This window comes from Chenopodium album, chromosome 20 (assembly GCF_948465745.1).
Source record: "Chenopodium album chromosome 20, dcCheAlbu1.1, whole genome shotgun sequence".
In the NCBI taxonomy this organism is placed as follows: Eukaryota; Viridiplantae; Streptophyta; class Magnoliopsida; order Caryophyllales; family Amaranthaceae; genus Chenopodium; species Chenopodium album.
In genome coordinates, this window is record NC_137853.1 from 30,137,082 (window position 1) to 30,159,008 (window position 21,927).

The following is a 21,927-nucleotide window of genomic DNA, read 5'->3' on the forward strand; positions in this document are numbered from 1 at the left end:
TTTTAGTCCCATCATTCATGCCAAATTCTGACACAAAAGATCAACACTTTTCTACTATCATTGATCAAACCATACTCCGTTATGAGCGATAACGCTTAGTCATTACATTTAGAGTTTTACACTTGCCAATACACATCCTATACCATTAACGAAGTATTTTTTTTTAATTTATTAATTTAAAATATAAGACTTATAGTTCGGAAGTATTTGATAGAAATCTAACAAATTCTTACGTGACAAAGTAAAATATAATCACAAGCGATAGTGTGAGGATAATATACCATAAAATAGGTGAATAGTATATTCTAATCACATAGTTGCTCTACCTGACCATTCACATCTATGATGCAATGATGCCATCCATATAGGCTAAAATAAGAATGGTAAGAATAAGAGAAATTTTGAGCACCACGATAGCTTTTTTTTCCACACAAACTCAAAAAGAGAATATTCTACGACATAAAAATTTAGTCAAAAATGCTCATACGGACGATAGTAGCAACTAAATCTAAATAAGAAACAAGAAAATGGAAGGTGGATAAACCTCTCTAGCTTCAAGGTTGCACTTTTCATTGTGCAAGAAAGAAAAAACCAGAACTATCAATATCTTCAATGTATTTTTCAATCTTCTAGTGATAACCTCTGAGCAATCTTTTGGTAACTTGGTAAAAAGTCCATAATAGACATCTGGAGACTTTGTGAAAGCTTGTAAGTTGAACCAAACACATCTGTGAAAAGGAAGTGTATTAGTCACACCAATTAATTAAACTTTCACGAAGCACTTAATGAATAAAGAGACGTGCCACTGAACCAAGATATAGCAACAATCTAAAGTGCATAACTACGTCATAGTCGCTCAAACAGCATAACATTCTTCACTGTGCACCATAAAAAATTGGTAAGCAATTTCGCATGCATAAGAAAGGACGACACTGATACGGTGATACCTAGTTTAGATCTCAAACGATACAATAAGAAGTTCAAAATTCATGTCAAACCTACAGAAGACTACAAAATATATCAGACCACACTTGTAACTTGTTAGTTGTTACCCTTTTCCAGACAATACTTTACTTTAAACTCATTTAGGTGACCAAAAAAATAATAATAAAAAGTATGCTCATAACCTCAACGCAGAGAAATTGAAAACCACAACCAAAGACTTGAACAATTAAAAATGGTAGCCAAGAACTTGGAATGTATGACACAAACTTTAAGCATATCCCAAGATCATCACAACTATAAACACCAGAACACAAGAAGTATGGATAGCATATCTACTTTCAATAAATAAGCAAACTGTGTAAAATCAGAATTAAAAAACTGAATACTTACTTTGGAACAATTATCAAACTCCAATTACGGTGGATCCTCAATATTATCCAAGCTGAGTTATCTGACAGCCATTATCCTCAAAGAGAAGTCTTTTCACGCTAAAGAATGTGCTTGTCCTCCCTTTGATTTTAGTCACTGACTGTGTTACCCCCCCCCCCCCCCCCCTCCCCCAAACCCACCCCCCAAATAAAAAATCACAAAACACAAATTCAATCACGATTAATAAAATCTGCTGCTCACCTTCTATCCTTCACCCCATACGTCCACATTTTACATTTACACTCGAAGCCTATTTCCATCTCACTTGCATGTGTATTACGATAACCAGCACTTGTGTTATTTCCCCCATTATTCTGAGACTCCTCCTTCAACGACAAACCAGAACTTCGAAAAGCTTGATATTATATCAATATATAGCAAACATGTGTTTTCCATTGAGTTGATGTAATAGTCTTCTATGCAATCGTTACCCCCCAAGCAAACCACCCCAAATACCCTTTCCAAACAAAAAGAGTTACCGATTCTCAAACCATTGAAGACTATCTTTAAAAACATAACCATATACCATACCTATAATGTAGTCCAAGCAATCAATAGAATTAATCTTGTCCCAAACTGGCCCAGCAGTGCAATACTTCAAACAAAGTTACAGAATCAAAGACATAGATCTTCAAATTATATACGAAGTACTATACGTGCAATTTCACATAGACAAGCCATACAGATTCTAGAAAAGAGACAGGGGGGAGGGAGAGGGGGGGGGGGGGGGGGGGGTTGAGACAGTAAATGCCAGAACAGGTGAAAGGTAAACTGGGCCGTCTCTAATATTCTCTTCGTTCTGTCTCTACTTTTTGTTTACACCTTCAATAGTTCTTATGTAGTAAACACATAAAGGAAAGTAAACAGTGCGCAAACACAAAATAAAAGAAAGGCAGAAATAGAATGCAGATAATCCAACGGACTTACTCATTCATTCTTTAAGCAATTATATTCAACAACTAGGATTTGTAACTCCTTTTACATGAGATGGAGCTTAGCATCAATAGCAACAAAATAGCAGAATATAAATTTCAGCAAGGAGTTGACTATAGATGGGAGTAGATATACAAGCACTATAATCGACAAGCAGTTCATATTTAGCTTAATCAAGACCTTCAAACAGTGCTTTTGCAGCAAAAAGAGAATTCAGCAATGAATCTAGCTCGAGCAAAGCTTTTCAAGGGCAAGAGTTTCATCCCCACCAACAACTTCCAAAGTACTCCTCACCAATGCTTCAGGAAAGCCCATTTCAGCTAGCCTCTGTACCTGCATGATATTCAACTTCCCTATGACATCATATATTTGGACAAATATGTGGTTCATTCAATGACATACTGACAAAGAGATCAAATAAATGAAAGGTCTTAGAGGCTCTACTAAGAAGGGTGATTTATCTACCTTCTCCTCAATCCCATGGGAAGATGCCTTGGCAAAAGCTTCAGTCCAATAACGAGCAGTGCCTACGAAGGTCTGGTAATCCCGAAGGTACTGCATGGTGCACCACATGAATTAAACAATATGATGATATGCATGTCCCATGGAATTAACTAGTTAGCTATTGGCAATTAAAAGTAAAACCACCCAAATTCCCTTCCCCAAAGCACAGAAGGGGAAGCAAGGAGATGGTCTTGTAAGTTGAAACTTGAGAAAATCAAATTTAAAAAAAAAAAAAAAATGCAACTTAGCAGCAAAGCAACCTGTTGAGCAACGACAGCATCCTGAGGGTCATCTGGTTCTGGTGCAGAAAGTAGTGCTTGTATGGAGACAAGTGCTGTCTTCAAAGTAAGAGCAGGACTCCACTGGTCTTTCAAGATATCCAAGCAGATAGCCCCACTCTGACTGCTGATATTAGGATGCCTTCAATATAACGCATGAATACACATTAAGCTTGTAATCTCCTGGGATTTGCGCATAATTTTACTTTTTAATACATATAAACACTTCCAATAATGAAAGAAGTATAACCCAACCCCCCCCTCCCCCCCCCCCCCCCCCCCCCCCCCCAACCCAAAAAAAAAAAAAAAAAAAAAAAAAAAAGTGAAAGGGAAAGTGCACAATTCACAATTGCATGACCACTGCACTAGACATTGATCACATATATAGCCCTGATAAGGCTCAAGCCAGGAGACCAAAGTGAAACACCCAAATTAAGCCACAATCTCATCACATGTTACAGAAATTTCTCCCATTCAGCTCAGAAAGAAAACCACAAAATCAGAAGAAAAGCAAGCTGCCTAAGAGCCAACATATCTTATCTAGAAACGCTCTCATATGGAGGTAGATATATCCAAATACCACGAGAAAAAGACCATTTCACATCCTGTCATACCACTTCAACAATGTATAAGAAACACACTGACTCACTGAGCATGGTAGACCTTCAGACTTGCAAAGTTATTATCAGTGCATGTTTAGACAAAATAATCACCTGAACACTTAAACTTCCACCCTCCTATGAAACCTCAGACATCCAAACGAAAATCATGAGGGTAAAGGTATTTGGATGCTATGGCTTTTGCAAATATCTCTAACCCTTAAAAGTGCCTAACTCACACTGTTCACTACTACAGTAAATTATATTGAAATAAATCATGAAATTCATTGCAGCTTATGAACATTATCAGTTAAGCACTGCGTCCCCTCCCCACTATTTCTAATTCTGCTGCTACTTCCTCCATTAGTTCCTCCATTTTCTTCCAGACAATACCTCTTCTCTCTCTCCCTTACCATCCTCCTTGTCTTTTTCCTTATTTATAAAGTACAGACATGCCAAAACAGGTAATAATCCAGTTATTTTGTTTGGAATGATATGAAATTTAGAGTTTGATATGGAATCACCATTTATTTAATTTTTATTTTTAATTCCGTCAATTCTTGACTGCAGAAGATGACAGGAATATTGTCCACTTTTCTTTGAAGTTTTCAAGTTAGACGTTACCACTTAAAAAGGTACTTTCTCACTCCACTTTTATCTATTATGCATGCATAATTTCTGATAAAATTAAAAGACTCCGTAGATATTGATTTGTAGACATTTCTGATGAAGAGGCTTTAAATAAAAAGTTGTTGCATTGACTTTGTTTTCTCGACATTGATTTTTGTTTCTTATTATTGAAAAAGAGCGCAGTAGTAACAAAGCTTTGAAATATATATGATGGGAAATATTCTTGCAACTAGAATGTGTATGATTCAATTTTATTTACAGTTGTAGTAGAAGCATTTTGTGATCCTTGACAATCCCTACGACAACCAAGCAAATGCCAAAATAAAAAAATTAAAAAAAATTGTTGTGGGCAGATAATCACATCATGGTCGTTACTTGAAAGTTTCTGCCATGTTCAGAGAAAAGAAGAGTACAAGGGAGGTTGACTAGGATGTCTTTGCAATCAACAAGCTCCCTCTTACTTTTTCTCTTACAGTCATCACTCTCATCAAGCAGAAATTGATTTGATTTAATTACGAATTATAGTAGCTGTGGCTTTCCGCCTATCAGCAAGCAATGTAACAACAGGTAAATTTTTTGGCCTTCGTTCAAATATTTTTAGTTTTCCCTTCCATTAATTCTATCTCTATGTCGAATTGCTTTGAATGGCAATTGGATATAAGAAATAATGGATTTCTATAGAATTAATTAGACTTCTGAACCTCCTTTTGGCTCTTTGTGAAGCTCTTTGGGACCTTTAGCATTTGCTGTGCTATTGACATGCGTTAGAAATTTCATTAGGTTAAATTTTTGGTGCTCCTTCAAACAACACTAGTAGATTAAATAGGTGTTTTTGCTTTAATATGAATTTTGCATTGGTCTTTAACATCAAACTGCTTTGAGGGGGACATGGAAATAAGCAATGAAGTTGTATTTCCATTGTAGTATTGATTAAGATTATAAATCAATTTGGCAGATTTGATCACTCTGTCATCCTTAACATGGTTATCTATGTTGAATTTTCATTGGCATATAAGCTATTTTAGTTTACAGTTTAGGGTGCTGCCATAGAAAAGTCATTGCGATGAGGATGGCTAAAGGTTTGCATTCATGAAAATGCATATCTGTACTCTTGCATAATTTTAAGGACCTCATTCAAGCCTTCCAACTAACACAATGACACTTTATTACCGAGCACCAATTATCAAAGTGTAAGCCATTTTTCAGCTTGTATGCAAGATTATACTCCAAATAGTAACCAGACTCCATGAATTGTTAAATATTCCACTTTAAGTTTGATGGGTGCCTCCGAAAATCAAAATCAGATGTCCTTTCCCAAAGAATTATCCCAAGATTGGAACGGTTTGGAAAGAAGGGTGAGAATATGTAAAGGGGAACACATGCTAAACACAAATCTTCCCTACCAAGAGTACGAACTGCACATATGACCAAAGGAAGGAAAAGAGATTAAATCCACATATGTCTTAGCAGTAGGAAGTTTTAGGCCCTGTTTGGCAACAAGAGGTTAGTTATTTGTTGTTTGTATGAGCAGGTTTAACTAGCTGATTGTATGAGCTGGTTTGACTAGCTTGTAAAAGTGTTGGGTAAATACAGGTTAAATAGCTACTTTATTGTGTATGGATAATTTCTTATTAGTTTGATCAAAATTAGTCATTTATCCTCAACTAGCACAGACCTCTCTTACCAAAAAGCTCCCATCACTAGCTTTTTCCAAAATTAGCTTTTAGGACTCGAAATTCTCCATAAATCTTCTCTTAACCAAACACTCACATTAGAGGTTTGATGACCTCTCTTTTGCACCCCCTTAGAATTTCTATCCTAATGGATATTAGCCTCAAAAATGAACAGCTAAATCACTTGTACAGCAGCACACTAAGATGTTACGATAAGACCAGAACTTAATTCCCAAAAATTTAATTACCACAAATGAATCTACATTTAAAAGCTACACATATCAGGTTTGGAAATTCCTCAAACAGAAAATTAGACAAAGACAAATTGTAAATAAATTATCCTAGAGCCTTAAAAGTTAAAAATGGTAATACACTTTCATTTGGCAGTGCATATGCATCAGAGCACAAAGGATCAGCACAGACACATCAGACAGGGATAACTGTGATAATTCTAATTTTTCTCATCATATGTAAAATACACTGCCAAATGACCACCATAAGCAGAATAATGTCATGGTATTTTATAGCATTGAATACAATCATACAAACACCAAGTCTAACTAACAGAAATTTTAGAAATCAGACAAGAGTATTTATAATTGCACTGGCACAACAAGCCAACTAAATTCATCATTAGAAAATTTTGAACCCCATTCATCACACAAAAACCAACTTAAGCTAACAATTTCAGATTAATGCAATATATCCCACTTCCAAACATGTGACTACTTCGCAAATAATGATAAATGTGAATTTGCCCCCCATATTAAATACTCTTGCCATTATTGGACAATGCAGCAATTCAACAAAACAAAGCAAGATGAATCAACAAGTGAAAAGGCTGCACAGAAATGTCTTACCAAACTTTTGTCAGGAATTTCATCTTAGGTGGCTCAAAAGGGTATCCATCTGCGATTAAAAATCAAAATGGAAAGCAGCACTGCTACTATCAGTCTATCAGTCAAGTAAACCAATATCGTTTCGCATACCTTATGAGACAAATAATTTAACAGGGAGGGATGAGGGAAAGCAACAGATTATCCGTCCATCAAAGAAAGGCGATAGATAAAGATGATATAACAACCACATTTAAAAATATACAATTTTAATTGGAAACTAATAAAAAATAACTACAAAACTCATCCTCTTCATTATTTACTTAATGACCTTAAAAAGAATCATATAATACAGGAAAGAAAGTTCTTGATTGCAAACAGAAAATACAGTGATTCGGCATCCTCCTTCCTTACTCAGGATGATTTCACACAGAATTCCCCAAACTCAGCAAGATTTTACATAATTATTCTAACTAATAAAACAAAAGTACAAAATTCGAAGTTACAGGAGCAATCAAATGTATGAAACAAAAACTTCACTTCAATTCAACAAAATTCAACAAATGACAATGCAATTGTTAGCAAATCAATAACAAAGAAAACCGAAGCTAAAATAGAAATCATAAGGAAAAATTAAACATTAATTACCACCAATTGACACAATTTAAACATCAAAACCATCAAATAAAATGAAAATCCAACAACTTAAATTGGAAAGTAAATAGAAATGAAATTACCAGGTAAAACGACGTCGATTAAGAAGGTACCACCTTCGTAAGGAGAATCAACAGGACCAGGAATAGTACCAATGAGATGAGAGAGAGAATCAGCTTTTGGCTTCACGCTAACGCCAGAATTGACATCTTTATTGCATTCTTGAAGCTCTTTCTGAACTCTAGCAAAATCCACCATTTTTGATGTTCAGAGAATTTCGATTTTTAGGGTTTTGGTGAAGAAATTTTGGGTATGATGAACAAAAAAAGGAGGGAAGAAGAAACCCTAGTAAGAAGAGTACAGTGAAAGGTTTGATTTGATACCTGAAAATTACATTACACCATGTCTTGTTTATATGATGTACTAGTTTAGGTCCCGTGTCATGCATAGTTTGCACACGATAAGTCTAATTTACAAAAATTACTAGTAATTATATCTAACAAATTTTTTTGATAAAACATACGCATCAAATATATAGAAATTATGTTGTCATAGTCTATATACAGAAGTCAAAGCAAAAGTATAATACTTCCTCCGTTTTTTAAATATTGCACCACTTGTCTTTTAAGGAAGTATCACAAATATTGCACCATTTCTATTTTAGGAAAAAAAAATGTGTTCACACTAAAAAAAACCAAATATACCCTTACTTTTCAACCCTTGATCTTCTAGTTTATGTATACCATCACAAGGGCTATCTTGTATTTTTACCTTTCTCTCTCTTCTTTTTTCCACTACCAAAAAACTTGTGCCCAACCCCTATGGTGCAATAAAAAAAGAACGGAGGAAGTAATATTTATCCAAAAAAAAAACAGAAGGAGATGTCATTTGTCACTACAACTGACGTGTATTTTATTAGTATGCAGGTTATTTATGAATGTCGAATGTAATAAATTTATCACCTCAATCAAGTCTCTTAGCCTGATAGGTAAGTCAATCCTGTCAACTGGGTACACCATTCCACCCCCAAAACCAACTAGGGGATGGGTTACCAGGTGCATGCTCCTGGGCTTGTACTTGAGCTTTTACAAGCACTTGTAGCTGATGATGTCTGAGGAGCTACCGGTGTTTATAAGGATCCGTCCAACTAGTTGGTTACAATTGAGTTGTCATGCGGACGGCGGACGCTGCCCCGGCCCTTCTCAGTAATAAGGATGTCTGGGAAGGTACCGTTGTCAGACGCTTGCTCTTCATCAGCAGCTTTGGCCATCTTTTTCAGATGGTCCTTGGTGCCCCGGATGGTCGGGCCACCACCTGAGAACCCGCTTGCTATGGTGTAGACCAGCTCTTTGTCAGTGTCCGAACTACTAGTAGGATGTAGGGGTGTTCAAAAAAACCCGACCCGGATGTCCCGACCCGATTTCCAGACGACCCGGAAAATACCCGGTGGGAATTTTTGGCGAAAAAGTTGTTTTTCCGGGTCGGGTTCCCAACCCGGGAAAATGGCCTTCTATCCGGGTCGGGACATGGGGCGGATTTTATTATTATCGGGTACCCAAATACCCGATAATAAATAGAAAAAAAAAAAATTGCCCCCATTATTCCCTCACGCCAGCCCATATTACTGATTCCACATTTCCACTCTACCAGTTCACGGATTAGGGCTAAAAAAAATTCGCCTCTCTCTCTCTCTCTCTCTCTCTCCGCTGCTCTCTCTTCCTCTTTCTCCCTCTCTCTTAGATCTACTTTCCTTCTCTCATGTTCACTCGAGTTCAAGGGAGTTTAAGCCTTCAATCTCAGGTAATTTCTATTCTCATGCGAGTTTAATTTCGTTGTAATTTGTGGTAATCCAATTGATAGTGTATTTCGTGCTAATTGATAGTGTATTTCGTGCTAATTGTGGAAACAATTTATCGTGGTATTGCGTTTGTACAAAATTTGTAGTGTATTTCGTGCTCAAATTCATGGTTTTGCGTTTGTTTCATGGAAAATTGACTGTTGAATGTTGATATGTGTCTTGAATTTGCTATGTGCGTGAGGATTTGTCACCACTCACCAGATTAACATGCTGTATAATCTTTATTAACATGTATGGCCTTAGGATTTGTCTCACTATCTTTATTTGCTTCTCTTATAATCTTTCTATATGCAGTATATTCCTTGTATATTAACATGTATGGACTGGTTGTATAATCTGTAAGTTTTTTTATGTATATTAGCATGTATGGACTGATTTGTCTTGAATTGATGTATATGTGTTTGTTTTTTGACCAGAAAATGTCAGATTCTGATGACATGATGGCGATAAATTCAAATGAAACAGTTGGGAACCAAAGATCTGATAATAGTGATGAGGCAGAAGTTTTGGAGGGGGCTCCAAAATCATGGCCTAAGAAGAAAAGAGCGGGGAAAAAACCAAAAGCTGAAAAGAATGGAGGAAATTTTCACATTTGTTACCACTAAAAACACCACGCTTCACATTTGCTACCTGTTTAAATTTTTTTTTTTTTACTTTACTACCACCTAAAATAGAGTTTGTTAAAAATCACTACCACATGCCTTATTCTGTTACTATTTTCGTTAGTGGGCCCACTCCACCGTTTAGCCACCCCTCCAACCACCTTGCAGCCACCCCTCCTCCTCACTGCCACCCCTCCCCTCAACTGCCCTCCCCCCTCCCCCTGCCGGCGCCGGCGCGCGAACCCACCCTCTCCCTTTCCCCCACCCTATGCGCAGCCAATCCCCCCTTTCCCTTCCCCCGTTCTTGATCTCCGACCCCCACCCCAAACCAAAACCAACCCCTTTCCCCTTCCCTCCACCGAAAATCGGCCCCCCTCCCCTGATTCCCCCACCGAAATCGACCCCCTTCCCCTTCCCCTACCCTTTTCGGCCATCCCTAACCCTAAACCACCACCCTAAACGAATTTTAGGGTTTCGGTTATGGTGATTTTGGGGTGGTGGTTTAGGGTTAGGGATGGCCGAAAAGGGTAGGAGAAGGGGAGGGGGTCGATTTCGGTGGGGGAATCAGGGGAGGGGGGCCGATTTCCGGTGGAGGGAAGGGGAAAGGGGGTTACGGTGGTGTTGGTATGGGTTTTGGGGGTTACGGTGGTGGTGGTGGTCTGGGTTTGGGGGTTACGGTGGTGTCGGTGGTGGTGGTCTGGGGGTTCACCGGCGTAGGGGGGGTGGTTTCGGTGGCTGGGGATTTTTTTTAAAATTAAATTATCATTTAATGAAATATTGGGCCCCACTTAACGGAACCTTAACGGTTCTGTTAATTGGTAGTGATTTTTAACAAACTCTATTTTAGGTGGTAGTAAAGTAAAAACAAAAAAAAAAAAAAAATTAAACAGGTAGCAAATGTGAAGCGTGGTGTTTTTAGTGGTAGCAAATGTGAAAATTTCCTAAGAATGGAGGTAAGAAGAAAAAAACCTCTAATGCTTGGGAACACTTTCAAGTGCTTGCAAATGATAAAAATCATGCTAAATGAGTTTTTTGTGGAACACAAATTATTTGTAAAATTGAAAATGGAACTAATGGCATGAAGCGACACACTGAAAGGTGTAAACAAGCTCCATTTTACAAAGATAAAACTCAAACAATCTTAGATTTTGAGTCTAGGACACATGTTAATACTGATGGGACTGTTCAGACTATTAGTGTTCCTAAATTGTGGAGATATAATTATGATGAGATTAGAAAAGCACTTGCTAAGATGTTGATTGTAGATGAGCTGCCTTTTGCTTTTGTTGAACGTGAAGGTTTCCGTCAGTTTTGTAAAGTTGCTTGTCCTGAATTTCTTCCTCCCTCTCATGCTACAATTACAAGGGATTGTTATGGTCTTTTTATTGAAAAAAGGAAAGAGTTAAAGAACTATTTCAATAATTTGTCCTCTAGAGTATGTCGTCCTACAGATACATGGACATCAGGTCAAAATTTGTCATATATGTGTCTTACTGCTCATCATTGATGATAATTGGAAATTACATAAGAGTATCATTAATTTTTGTCCTGTTGCTGGTCATTTTGGTGAGCTTATTGGAAATTACATTAGAGCCTAGTGATGTAGATTTTGATATTTTGGTATGGTGGAGTGGACAAGGAAAAACATACCCAATACTTATGACTATGGCTCGTGATATTCTTGTTATTTCGGTTTCTTCCGTTGCTTCCGAGTCCGCTTTTAGCACGGGAGGACGTGTTCTAGATTCCTTTCGCACTTCTTTGAGCACAAAAATGGTAGAAGCTCTTGTTTGTGGCCAAGATTGGATGCGTAGTTCTAGTGTCCCTATTACTATAGAGGAAAGCTTGCTTGAGTTGGAAAGTATGGAAGAAGGTGATTTAATTAACTTTATCTATTACTTTATTTTACTACTTTGTTATACATAATATATTTGATATGTAATTATTTTTTTGCATTATTTGGTTTTGTAGGAATTAAAGACTTGGTTTTGGAGCAACTAACGATTATTATTGATGAGACAATTGAAGTTTCGAATCTCACAAGTGAATGAAACACGACCTCCAATCCCATTTTAATTTGCATTGTGGCTTTGTTATATTATTGTACTTTGTAATTTGTATGTTTTTAATTATGTAACTAAAGACTTCCCCTAAACTTTAGCTTTTACTGGTACTTTAATATGTTAAAACATGTAGTTTAATATGTTAAAACAGGTTATAAACAGCAGGTTTATACTAAAATGTAGCAGGTTTTCAAGGGCTACATTTTACAGAATAGTATTTCTGGAAATACTTGAACAAGTTTTACACTTTACAGGATTTCTAGCAGAACATGTTTTTTTTTTTTTTTTTTTTTTTTTTTTGTTGTAAATATAGTCAGTCACTAAAATCTGGAAATCTGGAATTTCTACAAAAAAAAATGCAGCAGGTTTTTTTATTAAAATAAATCAAATTACAGTAGGTATTAATATGTAAAATTAAGTAAAAGTTAATTAAAAAAAAACAAAAAGAGATCCGGGTACCCATGTCCCGACCCGAATAATCTGGGTACCCGGAACCCGGGTACAGATTATTCGGGTCGGGACATGGGACAACTTATCAAGTACCCGAAACTCCGGGTACCCGGGTTTTCGGGTACCCGAAAAGTCGGGTACCCGGATTTGAACACCCCTAGTAGGATGGGCGGTCTTAGACGACTGTCCCGGGTTCTTCTTATTAGTCCCTTTAGACTTGGAGATGTAGGACTTCAACATCCCTTTGTCAACCAGACGGTTTTAACGCCCGCTGAAGATTGAAGCGGTCGTTAGTATCATGTTCAACCTCCTCATGATACTGACATAATTTATTTTTGTTCAGTGATTGGACGAAACTCTTCATGGGATTCAGCTTCTCAAGAGTCAGCCGGTCCTTAATCTCCATGAGGATGGAGTTTCAGTCCTTGTTTAACTCGTACTTGGGGACGTACGGTTCAAACTCTTTCTTTTTCTTCTAGGACGGCTTGTCAGAATCATTTACCGCCCAGATCGACTTCTTTTCTCTTTTTGCTCTCTTCTTGTTTCATAGCCGGCTGAGTAGACCGATTATCTTTTTGTTTGTCATACTTTTTGGAGTCCGACTGGTTGCTGGGCGAGCAGAGGTCGGTTGCTTGTGTAAAGCTTTTCGCCTCCATCAGCGCCTGTTGAAGGGTGAAAACCCTCTTTTTGACGAGGTCGAACTTGAAAGTTTACCCTTCCTTCAGACCCTTGAAGAAGTCTGTAAAAGCTACTTCATCAGACATCCCTTGAATTTGGATTTTGGTCAGGTTGAACCGTCTGACGTAAGAGCGGAGTCCTTCCTTCTCCCCCTACTCAATGGTGCTCAAGTCTAAACTTGTTTTCTACGCAGAATTGTTCATGGAGAAGTTGGACGCAAACAAGAAAGCAAGCTTCTTGAAGCTGTCTATACAACCGGCTGGCAAGTTGCCAAACCATTGTTGGGCGATGCCCTTCAATGTAGCCGGGAAGCAACGACACCACGCAACATCATCAAACCCCTGTAAATACATGAGGTTGGTGTATGCCATGAGGTGGTCCTTAGGGTTGGTGGTACCATCATAAGTACCAACCAACACATTCTTAACCTTGGACGGCTGCGCCGCCTTGGTTATTTCCCTGGTGAACGCGGAAGGTTGTTCACCAAGTTTGAGCAAACAGGGCTGCCAGTCCAGGGGCTGAACATTGTTGTATGCCGCCTGATTTCCATAGAGGGCCGGCTGCATATATTGAAGGCCATATTGCCCATATGGCATCTGAGGCGCATATGGGACTAGCTTGAGGACCAGTATGGACGGACTTGCCGCCTGTATGGCTCTCATGCAAGGATTGGGTATTCCTTGCGGACGTGGCTTTGAAGCTGTCTTGGAAGCTCGAGGTAGAGGCAGACTCAGACAGCTGCTGGTTTCTCTTGCGCTCGATTATTTCTCGAGCGTCAGGGATTGATTTCTTGCTTCCACCCGGCTGGTCTTGCCGGATGTATCTCTTCAGACCCGGTTGGGGTAGAAGGATCTTAGACCAGTCAAGTGTTGCGCGCGATCTTCTCCTTTGGATGTGGAGTTGGCTGCCTGTCCCTGACCGGCTTCCTCCTCTCAGCTGGAGGAGTTTTCTTAGCCGACTGACCCCTGCTAGAGCCAGCCTTGTTTTTGTTGATCAGATCCTTGATCTCACCCTTGAAGCTACTCATGAATTTCATGAGCTCATCCTGGGTGACGGGAGCTGATCCTGCCGCTTGGGCATTTGGTTGTACAGGAGGGTTACTGGCACCCGCCTGACTGTCGCCCCATTCCAGGTTATCCCCGGGACGGACGCGTCTAGAAATGAATGACCCATCTTTGGCCACATACGTTTCGACCTGAGGGTCGTCATCATCCGGGTCTGTAAAGACCTTCGGCTGATGATTCGGTTGGTGATCTTTGGGATCAGGAATTGGTACAGACTCTTGAATCATCTTTGAGGTACTCTCCCCACAGACGGCGCCAAATGTTTCGGGTATTTTTGTCCCTCGGGAGAGTTACGGCTCGAAGACTGGTCCGTGGGCGCCTGTACCTGCAAAACAACGGAGACTCCGGGTGGTGGGAGCTCCGCCTCCGACGATCAAGTTAGAATGTGTAGGAGAATATGAAAAGGTGCGAAAAGTAAGGTGAGATCTTCTCTGATTCCGAGATTAGGTGTTTCTCTGATGTGAGAGAGTGTGAGGTTGTAATAAATGATTAAACGTACCTCTAAATTGGGGGGAATCACCCTATTTATAGGGTCATTGGGATGTGTGCTCTTAATTAGGTCACTGTGACCTAATTTTGGTGGGCTGCGTCGCATTGCGACTTTCTCGGGATTTGGGCCCTTGAAGGCCGCCTTTTCTCCCATTTTCTTGGAGTGCCACGTGTCATGCAAGGGTTGGTCCATTTTGGACTAATCTCCGGGTGACACGTGTTGCCCTCTTATTTGCCCACGTGTCATGAGTAAAATTACCCAAAACATTATTAGTTTTTTTTTTCTTTTTACGGGATGGTAATTTAATAACCTTATTTTACTTATACAATATTATGGCATATTAACTAGTGTTGAGCAAGAGATGAAAGATTCAAATCCCGACCCCTCTAATATTTTTAGCTAAGATTCGCCACTTTCGATAGTGAAATGCAAATATGCAATTGTACAGCCCAAGGCAAATAGGCCTAAGAGGAGATAGGAAGGTGCAACGCAAGAAAAAGAGAGCCGCATGCTGAAAATCAGAAGTTGGCGTAGAGACGCACACCCCATGTGGCATAGGTGGCCCTCCTTCCCATTCCCTTGTTCAAAGCAAAGCAGAAAACAAAGCAAACAAAATTGAAATTGAAATTAAAACTAAAATTAAATAGCAACCCAATTCTGGTTACGCTTTCATTACCTTGTTTACATTGGGAGGTTTACAGCTACAAGAGAGAGAAAAAGAAAAAAAATTCTACCATTGAACAGGATTATATAGATAGATTAGATTGATTGAATTTTTTCTGATAAACTAAAAGAGGGTGTGATTGATTTTCTCCCTTTTCTGGGTTATTTTAGTTTTTAATAAAATTTTATGCCCAAATTTCATCTGGGGTTTTTCATTTTTCACATTTATCAATTCAATTCTTTGATCATTCATTTTACTGGTGCGTTCTCTTTTGATCTTCTGTTTGTTTTTGAATTTATTTTGGTAATGGGTGATGATGATAACTGTTTGACAATCAACCCCTTTTAATATCTGGGTTTAGAATTTGTGACTGTATTTGTTTTTTAGATTATTGTTCTAATTGATTGTTGATAAAACATGACTAAAAGTGTAATAATCAAAATTGAGGAAGTAATTACTTTGATTGTATCATATTTGATGTGGGATTTTAAAATTAATCAGCAGTTTGGACTAATTGTATGCTTAATTTGGACTTGCAGATAATGGATTATTGTTTGTTGCTCTATTTTTTTTTTAATGTTAATCTGCACTTTTTGAATTGGTATTGAGTATAATGATCAGTGCAGATTATGTCATTTTGATTGCTTTAGAGAAATGATCAGTGCAAATTATGTCAATTTGATTGCTGTAGAGTAATGATCAGTGCATATTATGTTCTGATGTTGCTGTTATTACATTTGTTCATGATCATTGCCATATTTGATGCTTTTAGCTACATTCTGTTGTTATAGTTGGTATTAGAGTGTTTGAATTTCGTAAAATCTTCTGAAATTGATGTGTATACTATTGCTTTTGCAATTTAAGTTTATGCTTCAATGCTTCATCCTTTTGTTGGCCGACTGTCTAAAATGATCAATTTATGTAGAAAGACTAGCTTACAGCATAATTCCTCTTTTTTAATTCATTCAAAACATGTGCATTTTGGAGTAGTGTTATTATTAAATTGTTGTTGGACAAATTGTGTGATTAGTTGGATTAGCTTAGGTGATTATTGCATATAGCCATATACTAATATATTTGATACAGATAAATCTGTTATAAAATGTTAATTACCTCCAATGTTGTTTTTTTTTTGTTTGATGAATAATATGCTCCCATGGAAGAATTACAATGTGGCTTAAGAAAGAGGATAGTTTAGCAGCGACAGATGATGATCTCAAAAAATGGTACTTTGAGTTCATTCTCCCAGCACTGTTACTAAGTTTGATCTTTCTTATCAAGATCCTTTGTCATTCCTACTAGGAGATGTCATGGATTGGGTCGAGCCTACACAACAGCCCATAAGGGTATATGAGAGAAGGCGCAAAATCAAGGCACCAGATCAGCAGCAGCAGCAGGGCACCCCAGAACAGGACAAAATGAATTAATTCTCCACTATGGAATGTGGTGAAAGGACTGCTGCAGTGAAGGCCTCCCTTGTGGCAGAACAGGACAAAGCATATCACTGCTAGGGTTGGATTGCTTGGATTAGGAGCTTGGTATATATAGTGATAGCAATGTAATAGAGAGGGCATGTTGAGAGAAGTATTGTAGTGAGTAGAATATCAGTAGCAGTAGAGTAGTGAACTTTGTAGCTGTTAATATTCAATCAAATCAAGTTCCAAGCTTTCCTTTAAACAAGACTATGTTTTTATTACTATTTCATTGCTTTTACAAAATCTGAGAGTAGCTAGTATATTGCAAGTGGTATCAGAGCAGTCGGTCATGGTGACTCCGACGCTAACCCAGAGAGCCGATGCGGTGGATGAGAAAATCGCCGAGGTAGAGTCGAGGTTGCAAACCATCGAGCAAAAGTTTGACTTCCAGGAGACCCATCTTAAAACTATTGCGGAGAAGTTTAGCAGCCAAGAAGCCACCATTGAAAGAGCGGTGCAGGCGGCAGTGGCAGGTATGCTGGAGGCTGAACGGAAGAGAACGGAGGACGCCTTAACCCGAACTACAGCACTGCTAGAGGAGAGGGTGAACCGTTTCAGGATTGACCACGATAGACTAGCGGCGATTGAGAGGGAAAACAATCAGAAGTTTCGAGAGGAGATGAAGAAAACCGCCGCTGGAGGGCAAGGAATACGAACACCACCTCAACCGCAACCCGTTATACAACCCGTGATACAATCCATTAACCTTGAGGAAGGAGGTAGCGACAACCGTAGCCTTGGCGAGAACGAGGTGTGCTCCCCGTTGAGGAAGGGCTGGAGAGGTGGCGGCCTGGGAGAGGAAGAGCAGTTCAAGTTTCGTCACTGGCTGGGCGGCGGTGGCGGTGACGGAGGCGGAGACAACCGGAGTAACTGGAAACACCGGAGACTTGACATGCCAATTTTTGAGGGGACAGACCCCGATAATTGGTTGATGAGGGCGGAGATGTATTTTGAGTTTTACCAGCTGCAAGAGAGAGAGAAACTCGAAGCGGCGGTGGTGGCTATGGATGGCGCCGCCTTGAAGTCGTACCAATGGGAGAGGAAGCGGCGGCCAGTCTCAGGGTGGTTGGACCTCAAGCAAAGGGTATTGTGCGAGTTCCGACCGTCGCACTCCGGATCTCTGTACGAACAGCGGTTAGCGGTGCAACAAGTGGGGTCGGTGGTGGAGTATCGGAGGAGATATATCGAGTTAGCTGCACCAATAGAGGGGATTCCCGAGAACATTATGCTGGCTCAATTTATAAATGGGTTGAAAGATGAAGTCAAATCGGAGCTCCGTATGTTGAATCCATTTAATCTGGAAGGAGCCATGGAGCTCGCGGGTCGGATCGAAGAAAAGAATCGGGTTCAACAATTTAAAAAGACTCCAGCTTTGGGGTTTAAGAATGGGCCGGCCCAAAGCTCGCCTAGTGCTCCTAACCCACCGAAATATGGGTCTTCAGGTCTGGTCCAGACCTACGGAGTTCCAAACCACTCAAACGCCACTCCCAAAACATGGGTCAAGGCATCTGAATCGCAAGGCTCTGTAAACATGGCAGTTCCGGCCGGAAATTCCCAAAGCCGGGGAACTTGGCTCACGCGCCGACTGACAGAGGCGGAAATTCAAGATCGGAGAGCGAAAAATTTGTGCTTTAGGTGTGATGAAAAATGGGGAGTGGGTCATCGGTGCAAGAGGAAGGAGATGAGTGTGCTATTGGTGGCGGGGGAGGAAGAAGCGGCGCTGGAAGAGGAGGAAGAAGAAGCGGCGGTGGCCGAGGAGTTAGGGGCATCTTTATGCTCGGTGATTGGGATTTCTAATCCAAAAACCATGAAATTGAGGGGGAGCATCGGGGGTAGAGACACGGTGGTAATGGTGGATCCCGGAGCGACGCATAACTTTATATCGCTCCAATTGGTGGCTGATGCCGCGATTCCGATTACAAAGGGGGGCTTTTTTGTGTGACACTTGGTAACGGAGAGACGGTGAAGGGGCAAGGTGTGTGTCAAGGCGTGGAGGTAAAATTAAATGGTGAAGTGGTGGTGGAGGAGGACTTCCTGCCGTTGGCTTTGGGGAATGCCGACCTCATTCTCGGCATACAATGGCTTGAAAAGTTGGGCTCTGTCACTACTAATTGGAGAACACACATCATGAAATTTTGGAAGAAGGGGCAGTTGATCACTCTCAAGGGGGATCCCTCTCTTGAAAAGACCCAAGTATCTTTGAAGGCTATGATGAGAACCTTATGCAAGGAGAAGCAAGGCCTTTGGGTTGAATTGAGCAAGATTGAGAGGAAGGAAAATGTAGAGGAGGAGGCAGAAGAGTTACCCCAACAACCACCACCCTTTCTGACCGATTTGCTGCAGCAATTCGAGCATGTTTTTAACATGCCAAGTGGACTCCCACCTCACCGGAATCATGAGCATGCCATTGTCTTAAAAGAGGGAAGCGATCCGGTCAGTGTACGGCCGTATCGATACCCTCAAATACAAAAAGATGAGATCGAAAAGTTGATTCAAGAGATGCTCCAAGCGGGCATCATACGACCTTCCACAAGTCCCTTCTCAAGCCCGGTGATTCTAGTGAAGAAGAAGGACGGTTCTTGGAGGTTTTGTGTCGATTATCGGGCTTTGAATAAGGAAACGGTGCCGGATAAGTAACCTATTCCGGTGATCGACGAATTACTTGATGAATTACATGGAGCTAAGTGGTTCTCAAAGCTTGACTTGAAGTCGGGATACCATCAAATTCGAGTGAGGGAGGATGACATTCACAAGACCGCGTTTAGAACGCATGAGGGTCACTATGAATTTTTAGTGATGCCGTTCGGACTTACCAATGCCCCCGCAACATTCCAATCGTTAATGAATGAAGTGTTCAAGCCTTTTTTGAGGAAGTTCGTACTAATGTTTTTCGATGACATTTTGGTGTATAGTAAAGGGAAGGATGAGCATAGAGAGCATGTGAAGTTAGTGTTGGAGTTGCTGTCCCAACATAGTTTGTATGCTAATTTGAAGAAGTGTGAATTTGGGAAGAAGGAAGTGGCCTATTTGGGTCATGTAATTTCAGAGAAGGGAGTGGCGATGGACATGGACAAGGTGAAGGCCATTGTGGAGTGGGAGGAGCCCAAGATCTTGAAGGAGTTAAGAGGTTTTCTAGGCCTCACCGGTTACTACCGTAAATTTGTGGCTAATTATGCACAAATTGCCGGGCCTTTAACCACTCAATTAAAGAAGGATAGCTTCGGTTGGAATCAAGAGGCTTCTCAAGCGTTTGAAATCTGCCATGGTTACAGCACCCGTGCTAGCCATGCCTAATTTTCAACTTGAGTTTGTCATCGAGACCGACGCTTCGGGGTATGGAGTGGGTGCCGTTATGATGCAACTAGGGAGGCCAATAGCTTACTTTAGCAAGTTGCTTGGAGTGAGGAATCGAGCAAAATCAATCTACGAAAAAGAGTTAATGGCTATTAGTTTGGCGGTCATGAAATGGAGACATTACCTCCTAGGAAGGAGATTCATCATTCGCACCGATCAACAAAGTTTGAGGTTCCTAACTCAACAACGGGAGGTGGGAGGTGAATATCAAAGGTGGATGTGAAAATTGATGGGCATGGACTTTGACATCCAATATAAACCCGGGGCATCAAACCGTGTGGCCGATGCCTTATCAAGGAAAGGTGGGGTGCAAGGAGAGCTAGCTGCCTTAATTTCCACTCAAGGGGTGGATTGGGCCGAGTTAGAGGATGAGATATCAAGTGATCCGTGGCTTAAGGAGCTGAGAAACAAGCTGGCAGCAAACCCAAGTGAGGGCAGGGGGTTCTCTTTATGTGGCAGCAGGGTACTCTATAAAGGGCGCATGGTCATTCCAAAAAATTCGAGGTTCATTCCAAGGCTTTTGAAGGAGTATCATGATTCACCTACAGGAGGGCACAATGGTGAGGTGAAGACCTATCTTAGAGTGGCTACAGATTGGTTTTGGCCGAATATGAGGAAGGGTGTGGGGGAATATGTGCGGTTATGTGAAGTTGCCAAAGAAGCAAAACATCACCACAAGCCCTTGCTGGTTTGTTACAGCCATTACCCGTGCCGGAAGTGGTGCGGGAGGACATTTCTATGGACTTCATAGAGGGCTTGCCGCTCTCTAAGGGGGTTAATGTGATCTTAGTGGTGGTGGATAGGCTATCTAAGTACAGCCACTTCGTGGGACTTAAGCACCCTTTTAATGCTCTCAAGGTAGCCGATGTGTTTGTGATAGAGATAGTTCGCTTACATGGGTTTCCATCCTCTATTGTCTCCGATCGAGACAAGGTGTTCATGAGCCTCTTTTGGAAGGAGCTATTCCGATTACAAGGCACACATCTCAATCGTAGCACCGCATATCACCCCCAATCGGATGGACAAACGGAGGTGGTAAACAAGTGTTTAGAAGCCTATCTTCGTTGTTTCGTGGCTAACCAACCAAAGAATTGGGCACAATGGGTTACCTTGGGCCGAATACTCGTACAACACTTCTCCTCATATATCAACAAAAATGACTCCATTTAAGGTGGTTTATGGTCGTGACCCACCTAAAATCTGGAAAATGAAGGATGATGCTACCATGGTGAAGAGTTTGGAAGAAGGGTTGAAGGAGAGAGACTTTGTTTTGGATGAGCTAAAGGTGAATCTTAACAGAGCACAGCAGCTAATGAAGGAAAGCTCTGACAGTAAGCGGAGGGAGTTGGAGTTTCAGGTCGGGGATTGGGTCTACTTGAAATTGCAGCCCTATAGACAGCAATCTTTGGCTAGCCGCCCCTTTGAGAAACTTGCTGCATGCTATTATGGGCCATTTGAGGTCATACAACGAGTGGGGAAGGTTGCTTATAGACTGAAACTACCTGAGAACAGCAAAATACACACAGTTTTTCACGTATCTCAATTGAAGGAGGCTGTTGGAGGGGCTCCAGTGAACCCAACAATTCCAACCCAACTCACAGCTGACTTGGAGTTGGTGGTTGAGCCAGAGAAGGTGCTAGCAGTGAGACACAAGGAAGAGAGGGGAAGACAGAAAACGGAGGTGCTCCTTGCGTGGCATGGGCTGCCTGAGTTCGAGGCCACTTGGGAAGACTATGAGACTATCAATC

General features: G+C 40.5%; 1 protein-coding gene and 1 non-coding gene across 2 annotated transcripts; both read right to left on the bottom strand.

Annotated features, from left to right (window-relative positions):
* Positions 1-2,284: 2,284 nt before the first annotated feature.
* On the bottom strand, positions 2,285-7,852 carry LOC145598417 (ubiquitin-conjugating enzyme E2 27-like). The gene is made up of 5 exons (XM_081654768.1): positions 7,565-7,852; positions 6,852-6,900; positions 3,072-3,231; positions 2,773-2,862; positions 2,285-2,640 (listed from the first exon to the last, which is right to left on the bottom strand). Exons 1-5 carry the CDS (start codon positions 7,737-7,739, stop codon positions 2,533-2,535), a joined length of 582 nt encoding a protein of 193 aa, XP_081510894.1. The 5' UTR covers positions 7,740-7,852; the 3' UTR covers positions 2,285-2,532.
* LOC145599959 (small nucleolar RNA R38) lies at positions 6,382-6,467 on the bottom strand. The gene has a single exon (XR_014104200.1). It is a non-coding gene; the product is annotated as a small nucleolar RNA R38 (small nucleolar RNA).
* Positions 7,853-21,927: the final 14,075 nt, after the last annotated feature.

Bases quoted from the DNA above. Each gene is read 5' to 3' on its own strand.
- LOC145598417 (XM_081654768.1), bottom strand. From the start codon at position 7,739: ATGGTGGATTTTGCTAGAGTTCAGAAAGAGCTTCAAGAATGCAATAAA. The intron at 3,232-6,851 runs GTAAGACATTTC...GTTATATTGAAG, and splicing joins AAATTCCTGACAAAAGTTTG to GCATCCTAATATCAGCAGTC. The intron at 2,863-3,071 runs GTTGCTTTGCTG...TGCACCATGCAG, and splicing joins ATGCTGTCGTTGCTCAACAG to TACCTTCGGGATTACCAGAC.